Source organism: Gymnodraco acuticeps, unplaced genomic scaffold (assembly GCF_902827175.1).
Source record: "Gymnodraco acuticeps unplaced genomic scaffold, fGymAcu1.1, whole genome shotgun sequence".
Lineage (NCBI taxonomy): Eukaryota > Metazoa > Chordata > Actinopteri > Perciformes > Bathydraconidae > Gymnodraco > Gymnodraco acuticeps.
Genome location: NW_022989985.1, coordinates 1,281,725 through 1,306,633, shown reverse-complemented (window position 1 = coordinate 1,306,633; position 24,909 = coordinate 1,281,725). Strand labels below are relative to the sequence as shown.

Below are 24,909 nucleotides of genomic sequence, written 5' to 3'. Positions count from 1 at the left end.
GAAAGTACTCAGTATGCAGATATGCCGATTCCAGAATAATATATATTGTATGTTTTTATTATAATTATTGATGCACTAATATGTTATCAAAGATGGTTTAGATGCATCTAGTTTTCTAAAATATATATATATATATTATTTACTGTTTTTACAAACTGATGTAGACATTTTACTTACTTTAATGTTTTCTTAAATTCTCCAAAATAAAATAAAAATCATACACGTGACACACAAAACATAAAGCAGGCAATTAAAGAAAATGTTTTTATTAAATATATGCTTGGATGATATAACAAAGCCCACTGTAAGATATACATTACAGACTGATGTAAAGTACAACAGATTGCAAACGTAGTCATTATTAAATGTTTGCCTTTTATACAAGACCATGATGTTTTGCATTAACAATCATAAATAAAAAAAGAGCATCCAGACCAAAATCTATTTGTTCTTCAAGGAGAGCCATCAGGTCTGTGGATATAGAAGTAACTAAAGGGAAAATCTACTCCAGGTATTCCTCTGCTCTCTGATCACCTCCACCTCAATGATCACCTGGAGGTGATATGACTGCTATGATAATCTGATGGAGTACAATTTTCTAGATAGAGTAACATGGGTCATTAATACAAAAAGTCTCCAATTTCTTACAAAAAAGGAGCTCTGAGTGAGTTTGTTTTGCCCTTACATTCACGGTTAGGCCTACATTAACCTGTTGATGCCCAAGGTCAAACGTGTACTGCTTGGCCCTAATTCATCTACCCCAACGTCCTGCCCTCTGTGCATGTGTATAGACCCCCAAGTTCCCATCAATATAAGAGCGCAATTAATATGAAAATATAAATAATTGTGTGTGTGATCTGTGTCGCCTGTAGGTGGAAGCATTGATCCACTTTCGCGTTTAGACTGCAGCCCATTGAAGCCACGAAGAAGAATGTGTTGAACACGGAAGTTAATATTTTACAGGAAGCCAGCGTAAGCTTCCTTTTGTTTTGTTTTGTCTTTGTTTTCTGTATCAAACTGATCGTCATTTTCTCCAGAGCAGTCTGCTAGATTCATTAATACGTTATCGTTCACCTGATTTGTTTCTATTAAGTTTATTTTTTAATGACAGTTGTCGACATTTAGTGTTAGCTGTGAGCTAGCTTCACAGGCTAACAACATAGCTAACAGGCCTGAAGGCCTCTGTCCATTGTTTGCCCGTCACTGAAATACATCTCCTCTTTATATCAAGCAGATAGTTTTAAGGTAAAACGTCGTTTGGAAACATTAAATAACACAGTGGACATAGCGCAAAGGCCGCTGTCATCCGTTCGTCGCCCAGGTAACGTTAGCTGTACCGGCTAACAGTTGTTATTTTTGGCCAGTCAATTGGGTAACCTTACCAACGGCTCGAGTAGTACAGTCGCTTTTTCTGTCAATAAAAGGGAATCAGACACTGCAGTAAGGAGATCGGATGAGCATGTATGCCCCGCCGGGTTCAGCTGTTCCTGGAGGCCGGAGGAGAAGAGGGGGCTCCTCCCTGCCCAAGCAGCCGGAGCGGAGCCTGGTGTCGGCTCTGCCCGGAGCTCTGTCCATCACCGCGCTGTGTACGGCTCTGGCGGAGCCGGCCTGGCTCCGGGTCCACGGGGGTACTTGTCAGAGACAAGAGCTGGGGGTGGCGGACGTCCTGGGGTACATTGACCCCAAGCTGCTGGACGGTGAGGACAAGAACAAGTGCATTACACCTCTGGCAGAGACTCATCTGTAGACATCTTTTAAATGCTTTGTGATGTCTCTTTGTCCTCCAGATTACTGTGTGAACCCGCAGACCATCCTGCTGATGAGGGTGATCGCCGCCTTCTGTTTCCTGGGCATCTTGTGCAGCCTGACTGCTTTCCTCTTGGACGTGTTTGGACCCAAGCACCCCGCCCTGAAGATCACACGAAGATATGCATTTGCACATATTCTCACAGGTATTCATCTGTCATACTGAGGCTTTTGTCGTTTTAGTTTGAAAGAAAAGGCATAACAATGGTCATTGTTGGTTTCTTATCTGTTTTCTTTGTCTCTCATCAGTGTTGCAGTGTGCCACCGTCATAGGCTTCTGTTACTGGGCCTCGGAGCTCATCTTGTCACTACAGCAGCAACACAAAAAGTACCACGGCTCACTCATATACGTCACGTTTGCCATCAGCTTCTACCTGGTGGCAGGGGCAGGTGGAGCCTCTATCCTCGCCACAGCTGCCAACCTACTGCGCCACTACCCCACTGAGGAGGAGGAGCAGGCTTTAGAGCTGCTCTCTGAGATGGAGGATAGCAGTGAAACTTTTCCTGCTGATTATGACATTGCCAATCAGTTTCAGCCACCGCCTGCCTACACGCCCTAATGCCGCCAGACTGGCCTTGTTAACACTTGCTTCTCTCTCAGCACGGCTATTGGCTTGATGAGCAAATCCCACTCTTTATCAAAAGGATATCTTCGCAAATACTCTCCATAATGAACACAGTGTGCACAGTTAGTGCACACACTATTGACTGACAGCTTGGGTGCATGAAAGCTTTCTGTAGTGGTGGCAGACATTTAGATGATGATGATGACGATGATGAAGATGATGATGTCTCACCACTGAAGTTGTAAGTGATTTGCATGTAAATGGCTTTTAGGATTTGGTTCTTACATGTAAAGGAAACTAAAAGTGCAAGGAGGGCTCAACATGGCTCATTCTAAGTAATTGATGAAACAGCCCCAGCCTGATCAGTACCAATTATTGAGGCCGGGCTGTCGGCCGATTGGTTGGATCAAGCTTTGTTAAGCATCATTTTGTTTTAATTTTCGCTAAGCTTGCCGTGTATATGATTTTATTTTTCTGATACATTAAAAATGCGGAAATACACTGAGATTGTTTTAGACATGTCTTTCATATAAAGTATCATTATGGACCTTATTTATTATTTCTTTTTTTGTGCTGTCTTCTTTTTCATTCTTCTGCTTTGTAGGCACCTGATGTCACTGGTTTAGTCTTATCTAGTCACAGCTTTACTTGAAATAACACAAGATAATTGTCTAAATATGTGAGGCCTGTCTTTGTGGTGTTTTTTTAAAAGGATAATGGCAAGTGTTGTGTTTTGAAAGCTAGCAGCCACAGAGAAATGGAGAAACATGTCTGTTTGTTTCAGAATGAGAGACATTTAGTAACAGGAACCTCGTCTCATATGTTGGTTGTGTCTTGTTTCTTGTATTTGATTTTGAAAAGAAATATGATTTCTTCTTTGTGATTACCATATGTGACCGTTCAGTATGTGGTTTTTTTTTATGCAAGAGTTATCTCGTGCACATTTTAAACCCTACAGACATGATTATGAGAACACTTCACAAAGGGTGCTGACTGAGGCTTAAAACGTGATTGATGTGGTGACTAGTTGGTTGTATATTGTTCTGTTTACTCCATTTCTGCATTTCGTTCTTCAAATTCTCATACACTTTTCATCCCCAGTATGTAAATATTGATTGTTTCTACATAAAAAGTGGTCATAATAAAATATAATGCCATATGTTGCCTCATGCTTGCGATCTTTACAATGAACCTTGTCTTTCACTGATTCAAAGTCTTCCACCAAAGTCAGCCTAGTTTAAGGATTAATAGTTTAAAATCAACCGTATATCGACTTTGACATTTCCGTCCTGACCAGGGTATTTTCAGGTTTCCTGTCTAGACGCAACATGGCATTAAAGAGTAAGAGCCTTACAACCTAATAGACTTTAAAGGGCAAACACTAGGCCTTGTACGATACAAAGACATTGGGTTAGGCTAGGGTTCTTTTTCAGAAACAAGTCCTGTTTCTCGCTTGAGGCCAGGAAAAGGCTAGTCACTGTGACCTTTTTACCTGTTGTATATGAATGCACCTGCCAATTACCTGAGCAAATTGGATGCTGCGTATCACAGCGCTCTGAGATTTCTCACAAATTGTAAAGCGCTTACACATCACTGTACCCTGTATACCAAGGCAGGTTTACCATCACTCTCTGTACGGAGGCTCAGTCACTGGTACACTTTTATTTATAAAGCTATGTTGGGCAAACTCCCGTATTACATCTGTTCTCTGTTAAAGCAGGAAGTTGCGGGCAGCTATTGTCTGAGATCGCAGGATGTGGTCTTGTTAGATGTGCCAAGAGTGAGGACTGTCTTAGGTAAGACAGCTTTTATGTGCGCAGCTCCACTTGCTTGGAACAGCCTACAGTCCAAATTGAAATTGAGCAATTTTATTTCTCTGAATGTTTTTAAGGCACGTCTGCACGATGGGTGTTTGTAAGTGTTGGTGAATATGTAAATATGATGTCCTCTATTGTTTGTTTTTGTGTTGTTTTTATGTTTCATGTGGAACTAAATTGATGCAGGTCTCCCTTGTAAAAGAGATCCATGATCTCAAGGGAACTATCTGTCTAAATAAAGGTTTGAAATGAAATGAAATGAAATTGAACCTACTGCTACCTTTTTATAATAACAAAAAACAAGCATTTTCAAAAATCCCCATGCAAGCTATTTGTTAAATATTATAACTAGCCAACTGGCCTAATACATGATATTACATTAAAAAAATGTTGCATTATTTCTGCAAGTTTCTCCATCTAAATGCCATAGTATATGGGTGAACATATTTCATGGGTTAAAGCACTACATGTTCAAAATGACTAAAGCTGAAGTGTCGCTTGCCAAATCTCCTAATTTAATTAGATGAAATAACAAGGTATTAACAGGGAAAGGTGTTCAGGGCTGGTCAAGGCCAAGAAGCTTCTGAGAAAGTAGAGCTTACGTTGTAACGTCACTTACTAACACTCTGATGGTATATATACAGGCACAGCGAGAACAATATTACTACCATTGACGTCTCTACAGGCTCTGTAGCAAACTTAAGTTACACTTTCTTCCTGAAACAGTGAGACTAAGGCAAAATCATGCAGGCATCCAGGACTCTGCTGTCAAAACAAACTATGGCTGTCGTCGCTCGCCAGCCGGCCTGCTTTGTCCACCATGGTGATCATGGCAATTGGGGAAATACCAATATTGCAGTGGTAAGTGGAAATTGATTAGTGACAAAAAGTATACAAATGATAACTGTGGGCTGGTTTATGATGTGTGCATGACAATGAAACGCAGGTTTTCTCAGGATGTGGCTGGTGGGATGGGACTGATGTCCATGAGGGAGTATAGTAAGTAGTACTTCCGAATCATTGCAAGAACATACATCGTAATGTACAGATGGTAATTTACAACTCTGTCTTCAGCACCATGTACCACCTGAGCCGTAACGGTGCTCGCTTCCAGATGTTTGCTCCGAACCAGCAGCAGATGCACGTGATGGACCCCATGAAGAAGCAGCCGAGCTCTGGGGAGAACCGGTAGGCCTGTTAGGAGACACTGATACACTCTCACATTGGCTTTGTATGCTGTGTATTTATACACCTGGCTTGATTAATTCCACAAGGTAGTATTTATGATTATTTCTGGCCCTCACATAGGAACATGATGATGGAGTCGGCTCGCTTCAGTCACGGTCAGGGAATGATGCAAATGCAAGATCTGTCCAAGCTGGACGTCAACAGCTTTGATGCCGTTATCTTTCCCGGAGGCCACGGCATCATCAAGAATCTGTGAGGATTAATCAAGTTTGAAGTATTTCTTTTGTGACTGTATAAAGTAAAATGGGGAGGGAGATAATGTACAAATCTGGCACGATGAAGAATGAGCACTTAAATTATTATTGTCAACTGTTTAGATCCACTTTTGCGAAGGATGGAAAAGACTGCAAGCTGCAAGGTGATGTGGATAAGGTGCTGAAAGACTTCCACCGCTCTCGCAAGCCTATTGGGTATGTATCTGTTGGTTAAATCTATCATTACTAAACAGGCAATACTTTGTAACTCAACAAGCAATAGTTTAATTCATCAGGGCAGCAATGTGACATTGTGGCTTTTTCAAGACTTAAACTAACCTTCACACATCAAGTGTCACTGATTCTTACCGCACTTTAAATCAGATTATAGAAGATTACATTCAGACATACACTGGATGCATAAATTAGGTCAACACACAAGATCGGTCAAAGGACACAGATCAGACAACACATACTGGAGTGTCTATAGATGTAGATAAGTCAATAGAAATAAAGGGCCCTCTTGTAATTTACACCTTTTCAAAAAGTTGAGCATTTATTAAGTTTGTATCAAATATATGCTATTACTGTCAGTAGTTATTATTTTCATTAGACCTGCTGGAATGATCTGAATTGATTTTACTTTCATAGTCTTAAGAGTTTCATGGAAAATACATTTGACTTTTATCGCACATTCTGTCAATAATATTTCTGTGAATATCCCAAAATCTAACTTATTTTACAAAATGGTATGTCTGAAAAATATTATACATAAAAGTATCTACATAACATTAAATACATAAAGTGAAGTTAGGAAATAAATAAAGTAAAGGAAAATAAAAAATATGTTACAGTCTATCTAAGAAATTCTGTGAAAAACAAGAAAGTGCGTTATTTGTTAGCAATTGATGCACCACTGAAGAGACCCTCTGAAGAAAGCCTCCATGTTGGCTCTCACTGACACAGCATTAGGAAGAAGGTCTGCAGTACAGAGGAAGGCTCAACATGAAGGAAGTCAGTCCAGGCAAATCCTGAGCGTTTAATCGAACAGGACATGATAAATTGTATTTGACCTTTGACTGATCCTTTGGCTACTACTGGTGCATGTGAAGTACCAGCGTCATGAGCAGGTCATTGAAGGGGGCAGACCTTTATATTCAGTCTATGGAGCAGACAGGTGACAGGGTCAGATCAGCGGACACCTGGTGCCCACGTGCAGGACAGCAGGTCTGAGGTGATAGGAAATGTAGGAGTTAAGTATTTATAAGAGTTGAGTGGAAGGGTGAAAAGGATGACGCAGCTAATACATGTGTAGCTCTTTCCCATTGCAGTTAAACCATACAAAATCATTCTTACAGATAATTCTATCTTAATGAAAATACAGTCAACAATTATTGAGAACAACAATTCAGCTGTGCAACATGAGCATTGTTGTGCAATGTAGTTCCACTATTACTGTGATTTACGCTAATGCAGATAGATACAAACTCTCAATGATTCTGTTTTATCAGAGCTGTTAATATTGAACACACATAAATAGTTATTTCTCTTCTTACTGAATGAGTTGACTTATCCCTGATTTTGATAGTAATGTTTTCATGTTTTTTCCTAAAGGGGGCTGTTGTCTGTCCAATAATGTGGTTTAATTAATAGGAACATTATGATACTAAAGCTGCAAATCAAGCCAGCAGTAATATACATTTTATAAGTAGGCAAGCTTCCACTTAGCTTGACACAACCAGATCAGTATTTCCTCATTATCTTGATTAAATAAAAACGTTTTGTGTGCTGTTGTTTCAGACTGGCCAGCATGGCTTCGGTACTGGCCTGCCGCGTGCTGCCCAGCATCGAGGTGACCATGGGCTACGAGAAGGACGAAAACACCCGCTGGGGGAACTGGCCCCACACCAACATGGTGCAGGCCGTGAAGAGCATGGGCGCTCGCCATAACGTCCGCGAGCCATATATATCCTTTCAGAAATCTCTAAGAAAGCTCTTAACTCTTCTCAGCCTTTGGATTCTTTGTTTACAGCAAGTTTTAGTTTGAATGTATTTGACAGACATTCACTCTGTCCTGTTACTCAGTTTCACAGTCTGACTGCACTCAAAGGACAGTAGGCTCAAATCCAAGCCAGTGCTATTTGCCAAAGGGTTTAATTCAGGAACCATCACTAAATTAAAGTTAAAATGGCACAAAATCAATGTTATTTTCAATATTTCTAACATAACATAAAAAGAGGTGTGTCCTTACAGTGTAGTTAAACAATCCTGCATTGATTTGTAGTCCCTTGGTCACATGAGATGTAAGCTTTTGAATAAATCAAGACGTGAATGTATGTAGATTATCAAACCTCAAATGACCTTCCCAGCTGTAATTTATGTAACTCTTTTTCCTTGTGTATGTTCTAAAACGACTCCTGCTTTGACCTTAACCCTTTCTTTACGAAGCCTTCGTGGATGAGAAGAACAAGGTGGTCAGCACCCCGTCCTTCATGTGGGAAACGGAGTATCACTACCATTACATATTTGATGGCATTGGAAACATGGTCAAACATGTCATGCGTATGTCAACCAAGTGATGTGACATTTTCAGCCTGAAAAAGAAATAGAGGAAGTTGGTGTCGACGTGTGATGTACACCTCTGTAATGAATTCTTACCTGGAAAAATATAAATCCATAAATTGAAAAGTAAATGGCTTGTTGTGTTTAATTGATTGTATTGGTTTATATGTACACATTTACGGAGAGAAGCTCCACGCATCTGAGGGGCTCATGGGTTACTATCTACTATACTACTATCATATTTAAAACTGTAGACATATTCTTTTTAGTCTTGAAAGGCATCTTCTCACACATATGTAACAGTAATCCAAACACAACTGAAAACCATTTTATTAAAGCTATCACTGACCTGTATAGCAGCAGTAAAATTACAATTGCTTCGGATCTTTTGTCCGTTTTGCAGCAGCATTATGGCTTTGGGATCGTGAAAAACAAACAAAAACATTGCACTATAGGGACAGTTGCAAAACTTTTTGGGTTTTTCCCCAATAAGTAAAAAACCATTTACAATAGGATAGCCATTTTGCTATATTATACATTATCAATATGTTAGCTACTGAAACAATGTATTTAAGATGTTTTTATGAAATAAGTACAGGTTGGAAAATGTATTTTTTTTTAAAAACTCAACTGTTACAACTGTCCTTGTGTACAGGGACAGTTGTAGCACATGCCAGGCACGGTTGTAACATGTTAATAACGGTTACCTTTTTCACACTACATGACAACAAATAGGGAAAGCTGTCAAATTCTAAGGCAACAAGATTTGAATGGGGTTTCACACATCCTCCAACAATCAATGAGCAATGAACAGGATAACAGATAACACACACAGCATCATCCTCTGTGAAGGATTAAACTGTTCTCTGAGAGGTGCTTCTACCTTAATTATGTAGAGTCGACCTACCTTCTTTGAGCTGAGACCATAATATAAATCAGCTGCCTCCATCAGGTAGTCTCTCAAAAGCATCTCCTGCTCTGTTGTGAACACCTTCTTTGGTGTCTAGTAGCCTACTCTTGGGGGTGTTTGGGATCCCTGACTCTCCAACCTCAGCCTCTTTGTATGGAACCGGTACAGGGTGACATGGCATATATCCAGGGACTTTGCCACTTCCCTGAAAGATTTTCCCTTCTGCACTTAATTTGAGGCCTTCTGCAGCAGAGCAAGTGGCACTCCCCTGTCTGTCTTCCTCTTTCTGACATTTGGCATACTGTAAACACACACACACACACACACACACACACACACACACACACACACACACACACACACACACACACACACACACACACACACACACACACACACACACTTTAGGCCTACTGTACAGTATTATATTCTGTTTATTTTTACAGGGACAATGCACACCAATCAACAATACAACTGTATGCTTGAATGAACAATTGATCATTCAAGCAAATGAGCCATCATTGTAAATGTGCCATGTTACAACCGTCCCAGGACCACCAGTCTTGCTTCCACCCCCTGTGAACCTGCCTTACAAAACAGTGATTCTAATAATACTAGTTTGAATTCCTAGACATTTGAACTCAAGGCAGTATCCAAAAAATACATCATATAATTTTAGTTAATATTTTACCTCAGAAACACACTTTTGCTGATATCTTACGCGAGAAATTCAAACATGGCTCCTTTTTTTTCTCAGCGATCTTACCATCTCACTGCGCATGTGCAGAGTGAGTTTCATCACTAGCTTGTTTGTGATTGGAGATATTGAAGGTGTTACAACCGACCCGTGTTACAAGTTACAACTGTCCCTGGTCTCCCCTACATATAACATTTGCAAAAGCATAATCCTTGCTGTCATTTAGGCTGCATTAATGGGGATATATACTGTAACTTGTTAGTACATGGACACAAACAGTTTTACTCAACGCATAATTATGCAAATTCTGAATTAGACGGTGCTTACGGTGCCAAACCTGGGACTCGTCTCTGGAGACATGACTCAGTGCGTGGATAAGTTGAAATACAGGACGATGTTTCAGAACGGGTTAGCTGTTTCACATTTAGGCTATAATAAATATCTTGGGGGAATTGTCATTGAATGTTGGTACAGACATTTTCCACTCAAGGTAAATAGTAATTGTTCTCATACTGACTGTGCTGCAGCTGAAACCAGAGCCCAGTCTGCTCTGATTGGTTAGCTCTGTTGTGATTGGTCAACTGCTTAGAGATGTCCCGCCCCTTAGCCTATTACGTACGATGTGATGGAGTGCTATCCATTAGATGCGCGAGTGTTACATAGTGATGTACTTATGTTACAGAAGTAAACTAATGAGTCCAATGGAGGTGTTTCAGTCAGGGGGGGGGGGGGGGGGGGGATGTGTGTGCGTGGGAGAGAAAGGCAGAATAGGGCCTCTTTAACTAGCTAATTTAGCAAGTAAAAGAGCAACTGTGTTCATGGTCACATGCTTTTCCTCCGTAATACTGTAAATATCAACACATCTCTTCAGTTGGGTGAATTCAGAATAAAACAATTTATTCATTACAAACATATAAAAATGACAAAAACAAGCAGGTGGCAAGATATAAAATGTTCCAGTTTGTACAAAAACTCAGAAATGCAGACCCACTCCATATGAACACTTTCGTCTGGGTTCTTTATGTAAATATAGTACAAATCTTTAATCTTAGCTACAAAGATACTGTTTGGATCTCTTTTTGTCAGGTGTCACAATAAAAAACAGCTTTCAAACTAAAAAAGAATTAATGGGCATGAAATTCATTAGAGACTTCACAGCAATTCAAATACAGAATCAGAAGTCCATGGAAAATTCACAGTGTTGCCTTCACATCAATGAAGTGTAAACATTGTTGCATATTATAACTCACCTTCATAAATATACAGAAATATTCATGAAGTGAGCAAAACGTGTAAAAAAAGGAACAACTTTTCAATAATTTTAGGTTTTTAACCTTCGGTGGTCAATCTACTGGCGTGTGCTTGTGACATTAACAAAGATAAGGCAAAAATAATTGTCCCTGTGTTCAAGTGTTACTGTATCTGTCATCTAATCACAGAGGGAAGGTTAGACTGATCCAGGTGGAGTAAAGTAGCGTTTTCTCATCCGATGACATGGTGAAGAGGAATATACACAGCAGGGTTCACATTAGGTACATATAAACATTTGTACATTTTTAACAACTATATAAAGTGATTTCATTTATAAAGGATTGGCAGTGGAACGTTATTGTGAGCTATATGTATAAAACAGGAAATGCTTCAGGGAACTAACAGGAAAAAATGAACAAATTCTTCTTTTAAATAGAGAAAATTATTGTTTGAGGTAACAGGAAGTTTATCATGAACTGATCGGAGATTTTTTACCAAAGTACGAAAGTCAGGGTTGCTTAATCATGTGGGTACTATTAGTACTTTTGTGGTACTCCTAGGGAGGTTGTGTTAAAAATGTTTAGAGCACTGTTTGATTATCATTACAGACAGACATTTCCACAAACAGACGCTTTCTTAGACAGACCTACATAATGGTCCTTAGCATCCCTTTATGAATAAAGGGAAGTCTTCGATGCGATACAGAAATAAACTTGAAATACAACCTGCATTATGTAGCTGCTTTTATAAAGCATGTATTTTTGTAACTGTAAACCTGCCTTAGTCGAGGGTGAGCATTTCATTTCTCAAAGGGCCCTGTGTGCCTGATTGTCAAGGTTTGAAAAAATAAAAACAATCCCAAAATGCACAAGCTTCTAAGAAAAATAAATAATCCCTTCTCAGTTCCATTATGCCAAGCAAAATGGAACAAGTATAAGAAAAAGTCATCTGTTAACAACCGAGGAGTTGAAGTTTGATGGCATGCAGCATATGGTGCTGTCTCTTTAAATGTCTTTACTTTAGGCTACTGTAACAGAAGAAAACAACTTTAGACAATGAGTTATTTCACATGAGAGTTCCAGTGAGGTGTGCCACTGTCCAGGACCAGAGGGATGTCTTCTGTTACTTAAGTCTGCTTTTTGGTATCTGTCTGAGATAAACCTGTAAAAGAAAGATGGTACAGCATTAGAGAAACAACCTTCAAAGGACAAGGTTAAAAAAAGCGATAAATTAAGCAGTATGATATTTGGCATGCACAAATTCACCGCACATGGATGACACAGTAGCAGGCGAGAAAATGAAGCAGGCAGGCGAGCAGTGAAAGGAGGAAAAGAGAGGGAAGAGAGGAGAGGGAATGAGGAATAACGGACCGATGGATCTGCTAGAGCAGCGCTGAGCCGGAGTCAGAGTCAGAGTCGTGGGAGAGGCGGGGCCCCCGAGAACACGAGGACCCCTGAGCCTGCCTGTACTGCTGGTACTCCTGCCGCAGGGCGTTGAAGCGTGCCTCGCTGAGGGAGCGGCTGAGCTGGAGAGGTGTGTTGGAAACTGGCGGGCTGACTGAGGGACACGGGCCTGGGGGAGGGGGGAGCATTGGGGTGAGGAATGCATGGATGAACACAGGGTGAACACATGCAGCACCATCACATCGAGCATTACACTCGCAACGACACATGCAACATCGAATACACGCAGCACACACTGAGGAGGTGGAGAGGGGGAGTGTTTACCTTTCTGCCGCTCGTCCCGGAGGCCAGCGGTTTGATCATATCTGAGTTCCGACCGGCATCTCCGTGAACCCGTGTGCGACTGATCAAACCTCATGGCCTCCAGGACCTCCGAGTCCACACACGCATCAGCAGAGTCCCACTCATAACTCTCATCTACTGACGTGTTCCTTCTGATGGGACACAGGACCGGTCAGATAACAGAAGACACAAACAGGAAATAAAGGTAACACTTTCTACAATGCCTCATGTTATAATGCGTTATCAAATAAATTATTATGCTTTTAGCTGTGTTTAAGTAAGTTTAAGCATTTGTACACATTCATAATTTATAACAATAATCACAACATATTATAAAGTATTTTATAATGACTCAAAAGGTCAATCTAATACTTCACAATGGCTTTTTAAAATTGGCATTTAAAAAAGGATGATACTGTTCATCCAATAATTGTTATGGGATATGGGAGTTATAATTAAATTGACTTTATATATTATTACCAATGTTATAAGGGATTATACAGGGATTATTCTATTCTCTGGTCATTGGGTGCTTTAAGTAAAGTACATATACTACATCACAAGCTGGTTGTAAATCACTATAATCTGTTAAAGGTCCAAGAACAGCACACACAAGTGACCAGCAGCCATTAAATATTATAATACTTGAGTTTATAAACCATTATAAAATGCCTAATAATCTAATAGTGAGTTTAAAGGTTTATGAATACTTATAGCTATAAATCTAAGGTGCTTTAGGCAGATTACAACACATTCTAAGTATGTTTATAATTCACTTAAAACACGAGAGGCATAAAAAGTGTTACCGAAACAAAATGAAAGTTATTTTGGCAACATGAATAAATCCCTGTGCCCAGAGGACACTCCAGTGACTTGGTGGTTTGTTCCAGCTGTGGTGATGGTTCACCTTTTGGCTCTCCTCTCAGGAAGCTGCGTCTCCGCTCTGTGCCGCTCGCCCTCTTCCGTGGTCTCGGGGGAGCTGAGCAGCGTGGGGGTGATGGACAGGGACTGACGGAAGAGCCCGGCGCTACCCCTTCCACTGCTCTGACTGGCATAACTGGTCCTCCCCCCCTCCTGTATGTCTGTCTCCCCTCCCCTCCTCATCACCCTGTCTGGCTGTCTGTAACTCTCTGCCTCTCTGGGGGGGAAAGGGGCGTAGTGAGGTGAGGGCCAGCTGACGCCCCGGGGCAGGTAGGACCTCGGGGGGCCCCTGCTGGGCTCCATGTGCCTCATGTTGTCTGCTCTGGATCCTGGCCAGTGCTGGTACTGGGGGACAGGGATGGAAGAGGGCATGCCGACATATTTATACTGGGAGGACCTCATAGGTTCTTGATAAGAAGGAGACCACCTGGAGGATTCTGGGAAAACAGTGGCCTGCCGTCTGGGATCTATGGGCTCCATCATGGGGGACATTGAGGTTTGTCTGGGGGGGTACATGGAGGCGGTGAGATAGGAAGGACTAGCTAAAGGTCTTTGATGGGGGTGAGGCCTTTCTAAGCTGCCCATGCTGGGGCGTCTGAACGGAATGTACTCCCTCCAGGAGGGGCCCGGCCTGGTGAAGGAGGGCGGGCTGTGTCCCAAACTATAAGACTTCACCCTGACGTCTGGGTTTTGGTACTCGTCCCAGTAACATTTCTCAGAAATATATGCCCTCGGGCTCTCGAAGTGCTCCCACCTCTGTGAGCCTAAACTGATGGATTTCTTTAGGAAAGGTCGAGGGGGGCCCATACCTGAGAGGGTCCTACTCGGCCCGATGCTCAAGGACTTCTTTAGAAATGGCACAGGGGCTTGACTTATCCGTGATGCAATGTTGTTAGTCCTGCTGCCCTGAGAAGCTTGTATTTGGGGTTGCTCTAATAAAGACTCACTACTTTCTACAAAACTCTGTGAGTGCTTGGACACTATGTCGGCCATTCCTCTAGCTGCACTGAACAAGGACTGAGCCGACCTGGACCCTATCCTGGATTCAGCTCTGTCTGTGCTCTTGTTCCCCGCTCGGTTTAGTGTTTTCTCATTATAGAGCTGCTTGCTAGTTTTTTCTGGACTAGGCGACGATGGCTCATCTGGAAATCTTACTCTGTGTGAAGAATCCCTAGCTTCCAGATGTGGGAGGGTGTGTTTATGTCTTTGTTTTCTACCCTCATACAGGCTGGGCTCTCCTGCAGAGGGTTGGTTTGAGGGTGTTTCCCGGTTATCCTGAGAATGAACCACATTTCTGGGAACCACATCAGGCTTAGGCCCGGGGGATTTTTCTGGCTGTAGTTCTGAACTTTGTCCAGCGGTGTCTGAGACTGCAGTGTCTTCCACCGGCTCATCTACGCTCATTTCTATAAAACCTGGGAGGCTTAGGTATTCAAGAATGGCACTTGTCTGCAGAGGGGACATTTGGACAGATGGAGCTGCTGGCTTGGCCTTAAAGGACCCTGACATCACGGGGACAGAAAACTGCGACTGGTCACTATCAACCTCTTCTACAAGTGTCAATATGGAAATAGGACTTGGACTATCAGAGAAGAGACATTTGTCACTTCTCCTGGAACGCGTTCGCAGACCCTCTCTTTCTAAACCTGAACTACGTCGGTCATCTTTGGCCTTTGCTCCTATTTCATGGTGCTCATAGGGTAAGGTAGAATAACTGGATGGACTGGGATCCCTCGTAGCTGTGTAGTAGTTTTCAGTCCCCTCAGGCTGGTGGTATGGGGCAGAGAGTGAACTTCCAGGCCTCTCACGGTCAACTGGAGGACTTCTGGCAGATGAGTCCCAGGGCTGACTAGTGGCATTAGCATATGAATGTCTGGACCTCGTAGCAACACCTCCATTCTGTGTCCTTTCCCTAAAGCCCTGCTCAGTCATGGACTTCCTGCATCTATCTTGTAGAGGACTCAAGGACCTGGCTCTGTCTGGTGTTTCTAGACACAGGATAGGGGGGCTTTCTGAGGAGATGTCGGGGGAGAGCAGGGGGAGGGAGGTGTTCTGGGTGACCGGAGAGCGTGAGGAATCAACAGCAAGAGAGTCCTCTGTGATCTCTCTACATGTGCGAGCGTGCAGGGATCTGGGCGATGAGGTCTCCCGGGGGCTCTGCACAGGAATGAGGTTGGTCCTCGATGTTACCGGGCTGATGTCCCACTGTATGCGGGACGTAGGGAGCCGGTCAGAGGGACTGCTGGTGTTCCCGAAGTAGCACGCTTTCCGATAGTCAGATACACGACTCGTCTGAGATGAGGGCCTGGGTTTCTGTCTGATGGTAACGTCTTGTGGCTTCCATACAGGCTCTTCCTCTGATTGTGGCGAGTCTCTTTGAGGACTTGTTGTCTTATTAGACTGTCGCTCGTCTCTCCCTCGACTTCTTTGTTCCGCTGTGTAGCTCTCCAGCTCCCGCTCCATTTCTTCCCTCTCCTTTGCCAGTCGGACACATTTGTTAATGCTATCGCTCGCCAGCTCACTGTCGAGTTGTGAGACCATGGTGCTGTCATCAGTCAGCTGACTCTCCATAGCATGGTAGCCTGGACGATGTGGTCTGTTTCTATCCAGCAGCTTTGTTCTCCTCCCCAAACTCGGGAACAGGTCTTCAGCGTGGCCCGGCATGCGAGGCCTCCTGAGAGAATCGCTGGGTTTTAACTCGCTGTTGTCCGAGTAGAAGCTGGCTCTCTCCAACAGAGCCTCTGAGCCTTGTTCCTCGTCAGAATAAAAGCAGCCGTGGCGGGAGAAGTTTCTGGCCATGGCCTGTACTCTTCCAGGAGAGGAGGGAGGTCTGCTCAGCTCCGGGACGTCCACAGTGAGAGGAGAATCCTTCCTCTCGTTCTTCTCTGAGCTCAAGAGACTTGACTTTGGAGAGTCTCTGAATGAAGTCCTGTTGCTCCCTGAGCCACTTGCCCCGCCATTCATTTGCAGGACTTCCTTCTTCACGTTCTTATCGGAGGGACTTGATTCCTCTTGCAGCGGTTGCATAATGAAGCGTCCATCGGGGCCTCTGGAGATGGACTCCAGAGCCTGAGAGCCCAGGTGACTCTCAAAGAGTGTGTAGTGTGGCGGTGGAGACGAGTTGGACAGGAGCTGTTTCCGCTGGTCGTGGTATTCCCCGCGGCTGCCTTTATCAAAGGACGACCGATCAGAGTGTGAGGAGGAGGAGTTGGGGAAGAAGGGGAGCGGCGGACACAGCTTCAGCTTTAGGACACTGTCCGGGCTGCGAGGAGGTGAGCGAGCTCTGAAACAAGATGGGGAAATAATTGATGTTTTGCCTAAAACAACCTCACAGTACTGCAGAATAGGGCGGCTCAATTAATCGTATTTTAATCGCAATTACGATTTTGGCTTGCAACGATTATGAAAACAACATAATCGAAATAAAACGTTTTTTTTTCTCTTTTATTAGTTTTTCAGTTGAATTATACTTAAAGTTCAGGGTAATCAACTGTTAAAAACATACTGTTCACATTTTTCTTTTCAATAAATGGATGTTTTCAAAGTAAATGGATAATCGTTTTTAATAATCGTGATATCAATTATTGACCCAAATAATCGAGATTATGAATTTTGCCATAATCGAGCAGCCCTAGTGCAGAATCTGACAAAGAAAAGGTGCAATTTGTAACTTGAGACTGATTAAAAAGATGAGATTGCAATGATGTGTTTCTTCATTTAATTGTTTCTTTATAGTTAAAAGTCATAAGGCAGTATAAATGTGTCGTATCATAAAGTGAAATGGATGGTGAGAAGGCTTTTAGTGTAATATAAAAACATTCAAGCCAAAATAGATACAAGAATAAGCATTAAATACACTAAACATTTCGTATTTCAAAATCAAATTGCAAATAAAGGAACAAATGTTTGATGAAGATATAAAGCTGTACTGGTGAAGACACTTACTCTTGAGATGGGCTCTTCTGCAGAGCTGATGGGAGATCTAGAAAAGGTGAAAGAAGGATTAAAAAGACAGCACTGATGAAATGTTCCAAACATGTCAAAGTGCATTTGACATAAACCTGGTTATCAACAATAAACACACTCTCTTGGTGTGCGGAAAACACAGCTCTTCTTTTTTGGGAGAACATTTTAAATGAGACATTTGACCTTGTCTTCTCTTCCTGCGCCGACGCTGTCTCCTCTGGCTCATGTAGCATGCTGTCACCAACGAGAGGATGATGGCCACAAACAGGAAGCACACTCCTCCCAACACACCGGCCAACAGGGGCTCTGGGATGAACTCCAAGAAACTCGGGCGCACAGGGTAAATCTCCATCCCTGTAATCGAACCGGAGTCAAGGAATTATATTTCTAAAAACTAATGTTAATTTAGCAAATAAGCAGTAGTATGGAACCTTCAATCAATGCATGTTAAGCTCATGGCTATCTACAAAAGGCACTTACCTGTTGTGGACACATTGACGGACTCACTCGGTTCACTAAGAAGCTTGCTGCTGCGAGACATCAGCCTCAGATCATAACTGGAGTCCTGAGAGACAGACAGATCAGGAGTTTATTGAACATAAACATGTATGCTTATGATGTTAGTTCAACTATTTTCATTCATCAATCATATCATCAATTTGATGTAACACCATTTTTGGCACAATCGCTATTTGATCTACACACAAGGCAAGAAACCAACAGGACATACAGACAGATCTCTGGAAAATACAGACACGTATGGAGGAGAAATGTAGTAATTACCCTTAGCAGTCCTTTTACAAGTACTTCACTCTGATTGGCCCCAATTTTGCTGCTGAGGATGAGCCACTGGCCCTGGTCCCTGCGGGCCTGCAGCACAAAGCTGGTCAGTGGAGCAGACGGAGCCTCAGGAGGAAACCACTGGAGGAGAACACCTTGGTCCGTGCAGTTGGCTGACAGGAACATTGGAGGATCCAGCATTGGGAGAATGGTGACGACTGTAGGTGCTTCTGTTGGCACAGCTGATCAGAAGACACAATATACAGGGTTCTTACACCTTTTCCAAAGTCAAATTCAAGCACTTTTCAAGGTGCATTTTCAAGCTTTTCAAGCATCTTACAGCTGTTGTAAATTACATATTTATATACACATACTTATACTCAAATGATTATTTCCCTACCTCACATTAAATCAGATGTTCTTTATGCTATAAACAACCAAGGACTTGGACAACCAAGGACTGTTGACCTCTGGGTGAGTGCTGCTTCCAACCTTCACTGGACTAACAATGGCTAATCCCAAACTGTACTGCTTTTTCCTTGTGTTATTCGCCGCCTCCCTACCCCCTCCTGCGCATAACAAATGCAAACCGCCACTACTATCATGTGTGATTATGAAGTCTCTACACAAGATGATTACGCTACATTCCACTGTCAATGTGCGCACAAAACAAACTAGGCATTGTGACTCACTGCTAGCTCTTGGCCGTGCTCTGATTGTATTACTACTGATGATATCGGGTAATATGCATGTTCATCCTGGACCTTCTATTGTATGTAGCCCTAGTTCTGACCTGTGCCCTGATGTCAGTCTTTGTCACAATGATCTGAGTTTCCCTGACTCTACATGTAAATGCTAGAAGTAAGTAAGTAAAACTTTATTTATATAGCACCCTTCTCAACACGGATGTACAAAGTGCTTTACAGTACAGTACACAGGACACAATTCAAAGTACAACTATAAAATGTAGAATAAAAGGCATAAAACAGCAGCAGGTAATACATGGGATAAAACATACGATAAAACACCAATAAAAAGACAGCTACTAACTCACCTCCTCCGACGACCCAAAGGCCTGTCGGAACAGGTGGGTCTTTAACTGCCCCTTAAAAATCTCTATTGAGGCCGAGGTTTTTATTATCTGAGGGAGTTTGTTCCAAAGCCTTGGGGCCACCACCTCAAAGGCACGGTCCCCTTTAGTCTTTAGCCTGGTTTGGGGCACCCTTAGGAGGCATTGCTCAGAGGACCTCAGGGCCCGGTTTGTGATGTGAGGGTGGATCAGGTCATTGATGTAGGCTGGGGCTTGGCCATGGACAGCTCTGTGAAGACCAATACTTTGAATTGGGTTCTGAGATGGACCGGGAGCCAGTGCAGGGCAGAAAGAATCGGAGTGATGTGGCATGTTTTTTTGGACCGAGTGAGTAATCTGGCTGCAGCATTTTGGACCTGTTGTAACCAGTTTATTGATGTTTTGTTGAGGCAGGAGAACAGAGCATTACAATAATCAAGCCGGGATGAAATAAAGGCATGGATAGTAGAGATGTTAAGATTCACCGATTCGCATCGGTGCACCGGCATAAACGTTCAAGATGCGAGTGCACCGGTTGAAAGAGTGCACATCGGCTACAGTTTGGGTTGAACCGGGTTGAACTCGCGATGCATCGATTGCGTAGCGTCTTTGCATCGGTAAAAAACCGATTCATTCATATAAAATCCCCTAATCTTGTCAACGCTCAGCAGATACGATCTTTGATATCTTCGCCACTACCGAGGCCGAGAGTCTCAGTTATCAACACACACGGAAGTCGAGGAGAAAGAGAAACACAGCGCACCGAAAAATACCTACAAATCAAACGTTTGGCAACACTTCGGATTGTTCAAGAAAGACGGTGTAATAGTCCTTTATGCTAGGCTATATAGTTGACCGCAGGTCATGGAGAGTAATAAGGTATCCGTAGACCTTTGTATGAGGTATCTTTATTACTTAACAGGTCTACAGCCATGATACATAGATCCGTCCTAGACGCGGGCTTGCATACACACAGTATCACTCCGCAGCCGCACCCCATCAGTAACGTCCTGATGGTATATGTGTGCGGCACAGACGGTCAACTTGAAAAATCGCTCGCAAATTGTTAACGATGCCGAGCCGATTTAAAGTACACAAGTAGTACGAGGAACTTAGCGACGCACATAAAGAGTCGACATGGGGTCTGCGGCTGAAAAGAGAAACCTCAAAGTTAGACATATGAGTTAAATCACTCAGTGAGGTGTTCTGTCAGAGAGAGTGGTGTTTAGTTTACAGCAGCCTGTGACGGCCAATAATAATTTAAATGTATTCCTCACTGTAAGCAGTTATGAAATACCTGTTTGTGAAAGGTTATTTGTATTATTTATTGTTCATATAGAACCCACCGCTTTCTGCTCACTGGTGAGTTAGCCTATGAATGAGTGTTAAGCACATCAGGCTGGCAGCTGTATGGGCATTGCTCTATGGTAGCTGTTATTTGCACATTGTTAATCATGAGCAATGCATCCTTACATTGTTTAACTGTGAGGTGTTATACAATTGTACTCTGGAGAGCTTTTAAAGGTAAAAAAATAAACGGCATGATGGGATGTGCAGTACCAAATATGTAAAGCACTGTTTTGTTAATGTATGATTTGCTGCATATAAGGAATAAAACAAAAATCCTCTGTCGTACCAAATTGAAGTATCATTATTTTTGCATCGTGTTGAATCGCATCGTATCGCACCGAATCGCATAATGTTGAATCAAATCGTATCGAACTGTATCGCAACAGGGGTGAATCGTATCGTATCGCATCGCCTGGTGTTTCAAATGTATCGTTAATGTATCGTATCGTGGCAACGTATCGAGATGCGCATCGCATCGGCCTCAGTGATGGAGATGCACATCCCTAATGGATAGCCATCTCCATTTCTGCGTTGGATAGAACCCCCCTGAGCTTGGCAATGTTCCTGAGATGGAAAAAACAGGTACGGGTCAGAAGTTTTATGTGTTTGTCTAGTAGCATAGACTGATCGAAGGTAACACCAAGGTTTTTTATGTTTGCCCTTATGTTACCACTGAATGAACCCAGGTGGCTTGCTACCTTAGAGGCGATGTTATCAGCCGCTAAGATCAAGACTTCCGTTTTCGATGTATTGAGCTGTAGGAAGTTGCTTGACATCCACTCCTCAATTGCAGACAGACATGTGATGAGGGTGTTTACTTTTTCCATTTTGACAGGTTTGAAGGAGAAGTATATCTGGATATCATCTGCGTAGCAGTGATACGAGACACCCTCAAATTGGCTTATTAAGCGGCCCAATGGAAGCATGTACAGGGCAAAAAGAAGGGGGGCTAAAACAGAACCCTGGGGCAGGCCGCAGGATAGGGGAGTGCTATGTGATGAGAACGGGCCCACGGCCACGGAGAATCTTCTCCCACTGAGGTACGAGGCAAACCACTGGAGGGCAGACCCTGAGATGCCTACCCACTCCCTGAGTCTATCTAGCATGATGGCGTGGTCCACTGTGTCAAACGCTGCACTCAGGTCCAACAACACCAGAACCACGCAATCGCCTGCATCCGATGCCATCATGAGGTCATTGGAGACCCTGAGGAGAGCTGATTCTGTGGAGTGGTGTTTTCTGAAACCTGATTGGAATTTGTCATGGATTTGATCGTCATTCAGAAATGTATTGAGTTGATTAGCAACAACTTTTTCTAAAACTTTTGACACAAATGGGAGCTTTGAAATGGGCCTGTAATTATTCGGGAGGGAGGGATCTAGATTGGGTTTTTTGAGTAGGGGCTGAACAACCGCCTGCTTAAAAAATGATGGAGACAATGGAGAAGCATAACAACAGCCGGTGTTTCTTGTGAGTGTTTCCCTGGTATACAAACACAATACACACAAACACACTCGCGAGCTTCGCCCAGCAAGTCACATTTGGTTTAGGCACGAAAACATACTACCAGTAGAAATACATTGCTTTTAAAATCGCTCTGTGTCGAATCAATAGATTATATTTCGTGACTATAACACGAAATTCCGTGAGACTGGGTTGAATTACAACAGTGAGTGCTTCATCCTCTGAACACCACAGGATGGCGACTGTAACACACATATTAACATAGGTACGCTCCTCTGAAATGATTGTCCCCTGCAATTATTATTATTATCCCTCATCGAGTTCGCTATTCAGCTTGCTAACGTTAAACAAACGTAACATGCAACGTTAGCCTAATCCAAAATGCTCTACTACGGCGTACCTTTCATGTGGCTCGTCAGCGCAGACTCTCCTATCGTGAACAACTGAAATGACTTGTGGGCTTGACCCTCGTCTTAGCCATGGCTTGTATTTGTCTTCTGCTAGCCAACGCTCGTTGAAATGGCAACCTCCTGGCATACTACTGTCATCTATCACTGTCATCAGAATGCCCAGGTCACACGTAACAAAAACACTTGCAGGGAAGGCCGGAGCGGAGCTGTTTTATGTAAAAGCGAAGCAATTAAGCGCGCTCAGACTTCTTTATTTTCTTTTAATCTAAAAAGCGAAGTAAAGCATTTACAATTTCAAGCACTTTATCCCAAATTCAAGCACTTTTCAAACCTTGAAAACACCTCATAAAATGTCAAGCATTTTCAAGGATTTCCAGCACCCGTACGAACCCTGAATATAAGTTCAAACTGTAAAACAGCATTAGAGAGAGTGAGGGGAACAAAAGAACTTGCACAAACCTATTGTTCGCACAGAAACGATCTCACTGAAAGGTCCAGAGCCGAGTTTATTCTGAGGTAGGATGCTGAACTGATAGCCAGTGCCAGCAAGAAGCCCGGTCACCAGCAGGTCGTTTTTGGAAGTCGGCACAGGCAGAGAGGCCCATTCATGTTTCCCTCTGGATGCCTGCTTGAACCTGGAAGGACAGCAAAACAGACAAAATAAAGACATAAAGCAGAAAACATTATGGGTTGTTTTTCAGAGGTGAGAACGGCATCATCAAATAGTATGTATTTTGTGTTACTTACCACACAGTGTACTTCTGGGTGTATCCACCATCAAAGCCAGGCACCCAGGACACGTTGGCCTGGTTCATCTCTGTATCGACATTTACTGAGGACACAACATGAGGACTGGTGCCTGAGGAACAGAGAAACTCTTAATAAAGTACGTCTGTCAGCAATGAATACTCCAAACCTTTAACGAAAGGTCAACTAATCGACAAGTTGATCAGATTCATACGGAGAAATGCACCGTTTTCGACTTCCTTAACTCGGAGTTCTGTTGCCCCAATTACGTGTAAGGTGGGAGAAGTACTCAGATCATGTACTTAAGTAAAATAAGTATACTGCAGGCTTGCTTGTGAATTTACTCCAGGTGGAACTAAAGTCTCATTTAAGAGTTGATTATATTTCACATCATTCATCCAGATCTGTAAAGTAACGAAAGGTATTAAATACATGTAGTGGAGTAAAAGTACACCATCTACCTCTGGACTGTAGAGGAGCAGAATTACAAAGAAGCAAAAGTGGAAATACTTAAGTACCTCAAAAATAAGTACAGTACGTGAGTAAATCTACTTAGTTACTATCACCACTGCAAGTATGTTATGTGTGCTAGCAGCCCATAATCCACACTATACATAACATAAATCAATGTTAATTCTCTTTCAAATTTTTTGTTTTTCCCTTAAACCCAAAAAGAACCTATAAAAATACTGTTAAAGAACCGGATCGATAAGTAGTATTTGTAATTGTTTCAATTAGGCCTCATTATTTCACAGTGGCACAGGATCATCTGCCAATACAAGCACTTTAGTTCACGTTCAATCCATAATAAAATATACAATTATAGTTGGATATTTTTGTCTTGTTATTATTAGCAGAAAAATATAATGTTTGTACAACTATATACAATTAATTCTACCAATCTCTGTGGGAACCGGGTTAGGGGGAGCTCGAAAATATTTCCAATTACCCAAGGGGGGCCTCACTGAAAAAGGCTGGGAACCACTGGATTAATCGCAAAAGTAATTATCTTGCAGAAATTGCAGAATGCTGTTTTCAGACTTTGAAGGATTTCAATTTTGTATTTTCTCTGTTTTACATCATATTAAAGTTAAAGGTCCCCTTGTGTGTTATGTAACTTTTTCTGCATGTAAACGGTCTGCAGAGTCACACACCCTCAAAAAACCCACACACCCTCTAGCGAGTAAAACTAACACAGAAAAGACCTGTCTATGCTGCAGCTCCGCGGATTTCTCAGCCTGAGACGGCGGGACGCGGCAGGTGTGTGTGTGTGTTTGGGCTGGTTTCGGACTGGGTTTCGCTGTATCTCACCGACCCCACGCAGCAACCAAGAAACCACACCAGTAAGCCAGCTCAAACTGTCTGCTCCTCGCAGCAGTGAGCCTCGCAACGTCCCGCCAACACGG

The 24,909-nt window shown here is 42.6% G+C and overlaps 3 protein-coding genes across 5 annotated transcripts in view; 2 read left to right on the top strand and 1 right to left on the bottom strand.

Annotated features, from left to right (window-relative positions):
• The first annotated feature begins 915 nt into the window (after positions 1-915).
• tmem127 (transmembrane protein 127) lies at positions 916-3,531 on the top strand. Its single transcript, XM_034212455.1, has 3 exons — positions 916-1,697; positions 1,788-1,952; positions 2,056-3,531. The coding sequence occupies exons 1-3, from the start codon at positions 1,454-1,456 to the stop codon at positions 2,364-2,366; spliced, it is 720 nt and encodes a 239-aa protein (XP_034068346.1). The 5' UTR covers positions 916-1,453; the 3' UTR covers positions 2,367-3,531.
• A 1,402-nt stretch (positions 3,532-4,933) lies between these two features.
• Positions 4,934-8,324, top strand: es1 (ES1 protein, mitochondrial). The gene is made up of 7 exons (XM_034212713.1): positions 4,934-5,050; positions 5,136-5,188; positions 5,264-5,377; positions 5,498-5,629; positions 5,755-5,847; positions 7,432-7,597; positions 8,076-8,324. The coding sequence occupies exons 1-7, from the start codon at positions 4,934-4,936 to the stop codon at positions 8,208-8,210; spliced, it is 810 nt and encodes a 269-aa protein (XP_034068604.1). The 3' UTR covers positions 8,211-8,324.
• Positions 8,325-10,666: 2,342 nt separating this feature from the next.
• The window catches only part of igsf9b (immunoglobulin superfamily, member 9b), a 41,236-nt gene continuing 26,993 nt past the window's right edge, over positions 10,667-24,909 (bottom strand). The window contains exons 13-22 of one of the 3 annotated variants that reach the window (XM_034212530.1): positions 23,504-23,615; positions 23,216-23,391; positions 18,467-18,705; positions 18,164-18,248; positions 17,867-18,037; positions 17,663-17,699; positions 13,704-17,000; positions 12,779-12,948; positions 12,422-12,623; positions 10,667-12,212 (exon numbers count right to left, since the gene is read on the bottom strand). In XM_034212530.1, the coding sequence (XP_034068421.1) occupies positions 12,433-12,623; positions 12,779-12,948; positions 13,704-17,000; positions 17,663-17,699; positions 17,867-18,037; positions 18,164-18,248; positions 18,467-18,705; positions 23,216-23,391; positions 23,504-23,615 (4,478 nt within the window). In that variant the 3' untranslated portion in view covers positions 10,667-12,212; positions 12,422-12,432. The remainder of the gene's footprint in view (positions 12,213-12,421; positions 12,624-12,778; positions 12,949-13,703; positions 17,001-17,662; positions 17,700-17,866; positions 18,038-18,163; positions 18,249-18,466; positions 18,706-23,215; positions 23,392-23,503; positions 23,616-24,909) is intronic. The other 2 variants (XM_034212531.1, XM_034212532.1) reach the window with 2 other exon arrangements.

Bases quoted from the DNA above. Each gene is read 5' to 3' on its own strand.
- tmem127 (XM_034212455.1), top strand. From the start codon at position 1,454: ATGAGCATGTATGCCCCGCCGGGTTCAGCTGTTCCTGGAGGCCGGAGG. The intron at 1,698-1,787 runs GTGAGGACAAGA...TTTGTCCTCCAG, and splicing joins TGACCCCAAGCTGCTGGACG to ATTACTGTGTGAACCCGCAG. The intron at 1,953-2,055 runs GTATTCATCTGT...GTCTCTCATCAG, and splicing joins ATTTGCACATATTCTCACAG to TGTTGCAGTGTGCCACCGTC.
- es1 (XM_034212713.1), top strand. From the start codon at position 4,934: ATGCAGGCATCCAGGACTCTGCTGTCAAAACAAACTATGGCTGTCGTC. The intron at 5,051-5,135 runs GTAAGTGGAAAT...AATGAAACGCAG, and splicing joins GAAATACCAATATTGCAGTG to GTTTTCTCAGGATGTGGCTG. The intron at 5,630-5,754 runs GTGAGGATTAAT...TCAACTGTTTAG, and splicing joins CACGGCATCATCAAGAATCT to ATCCACTTTTGCGAAGGATG.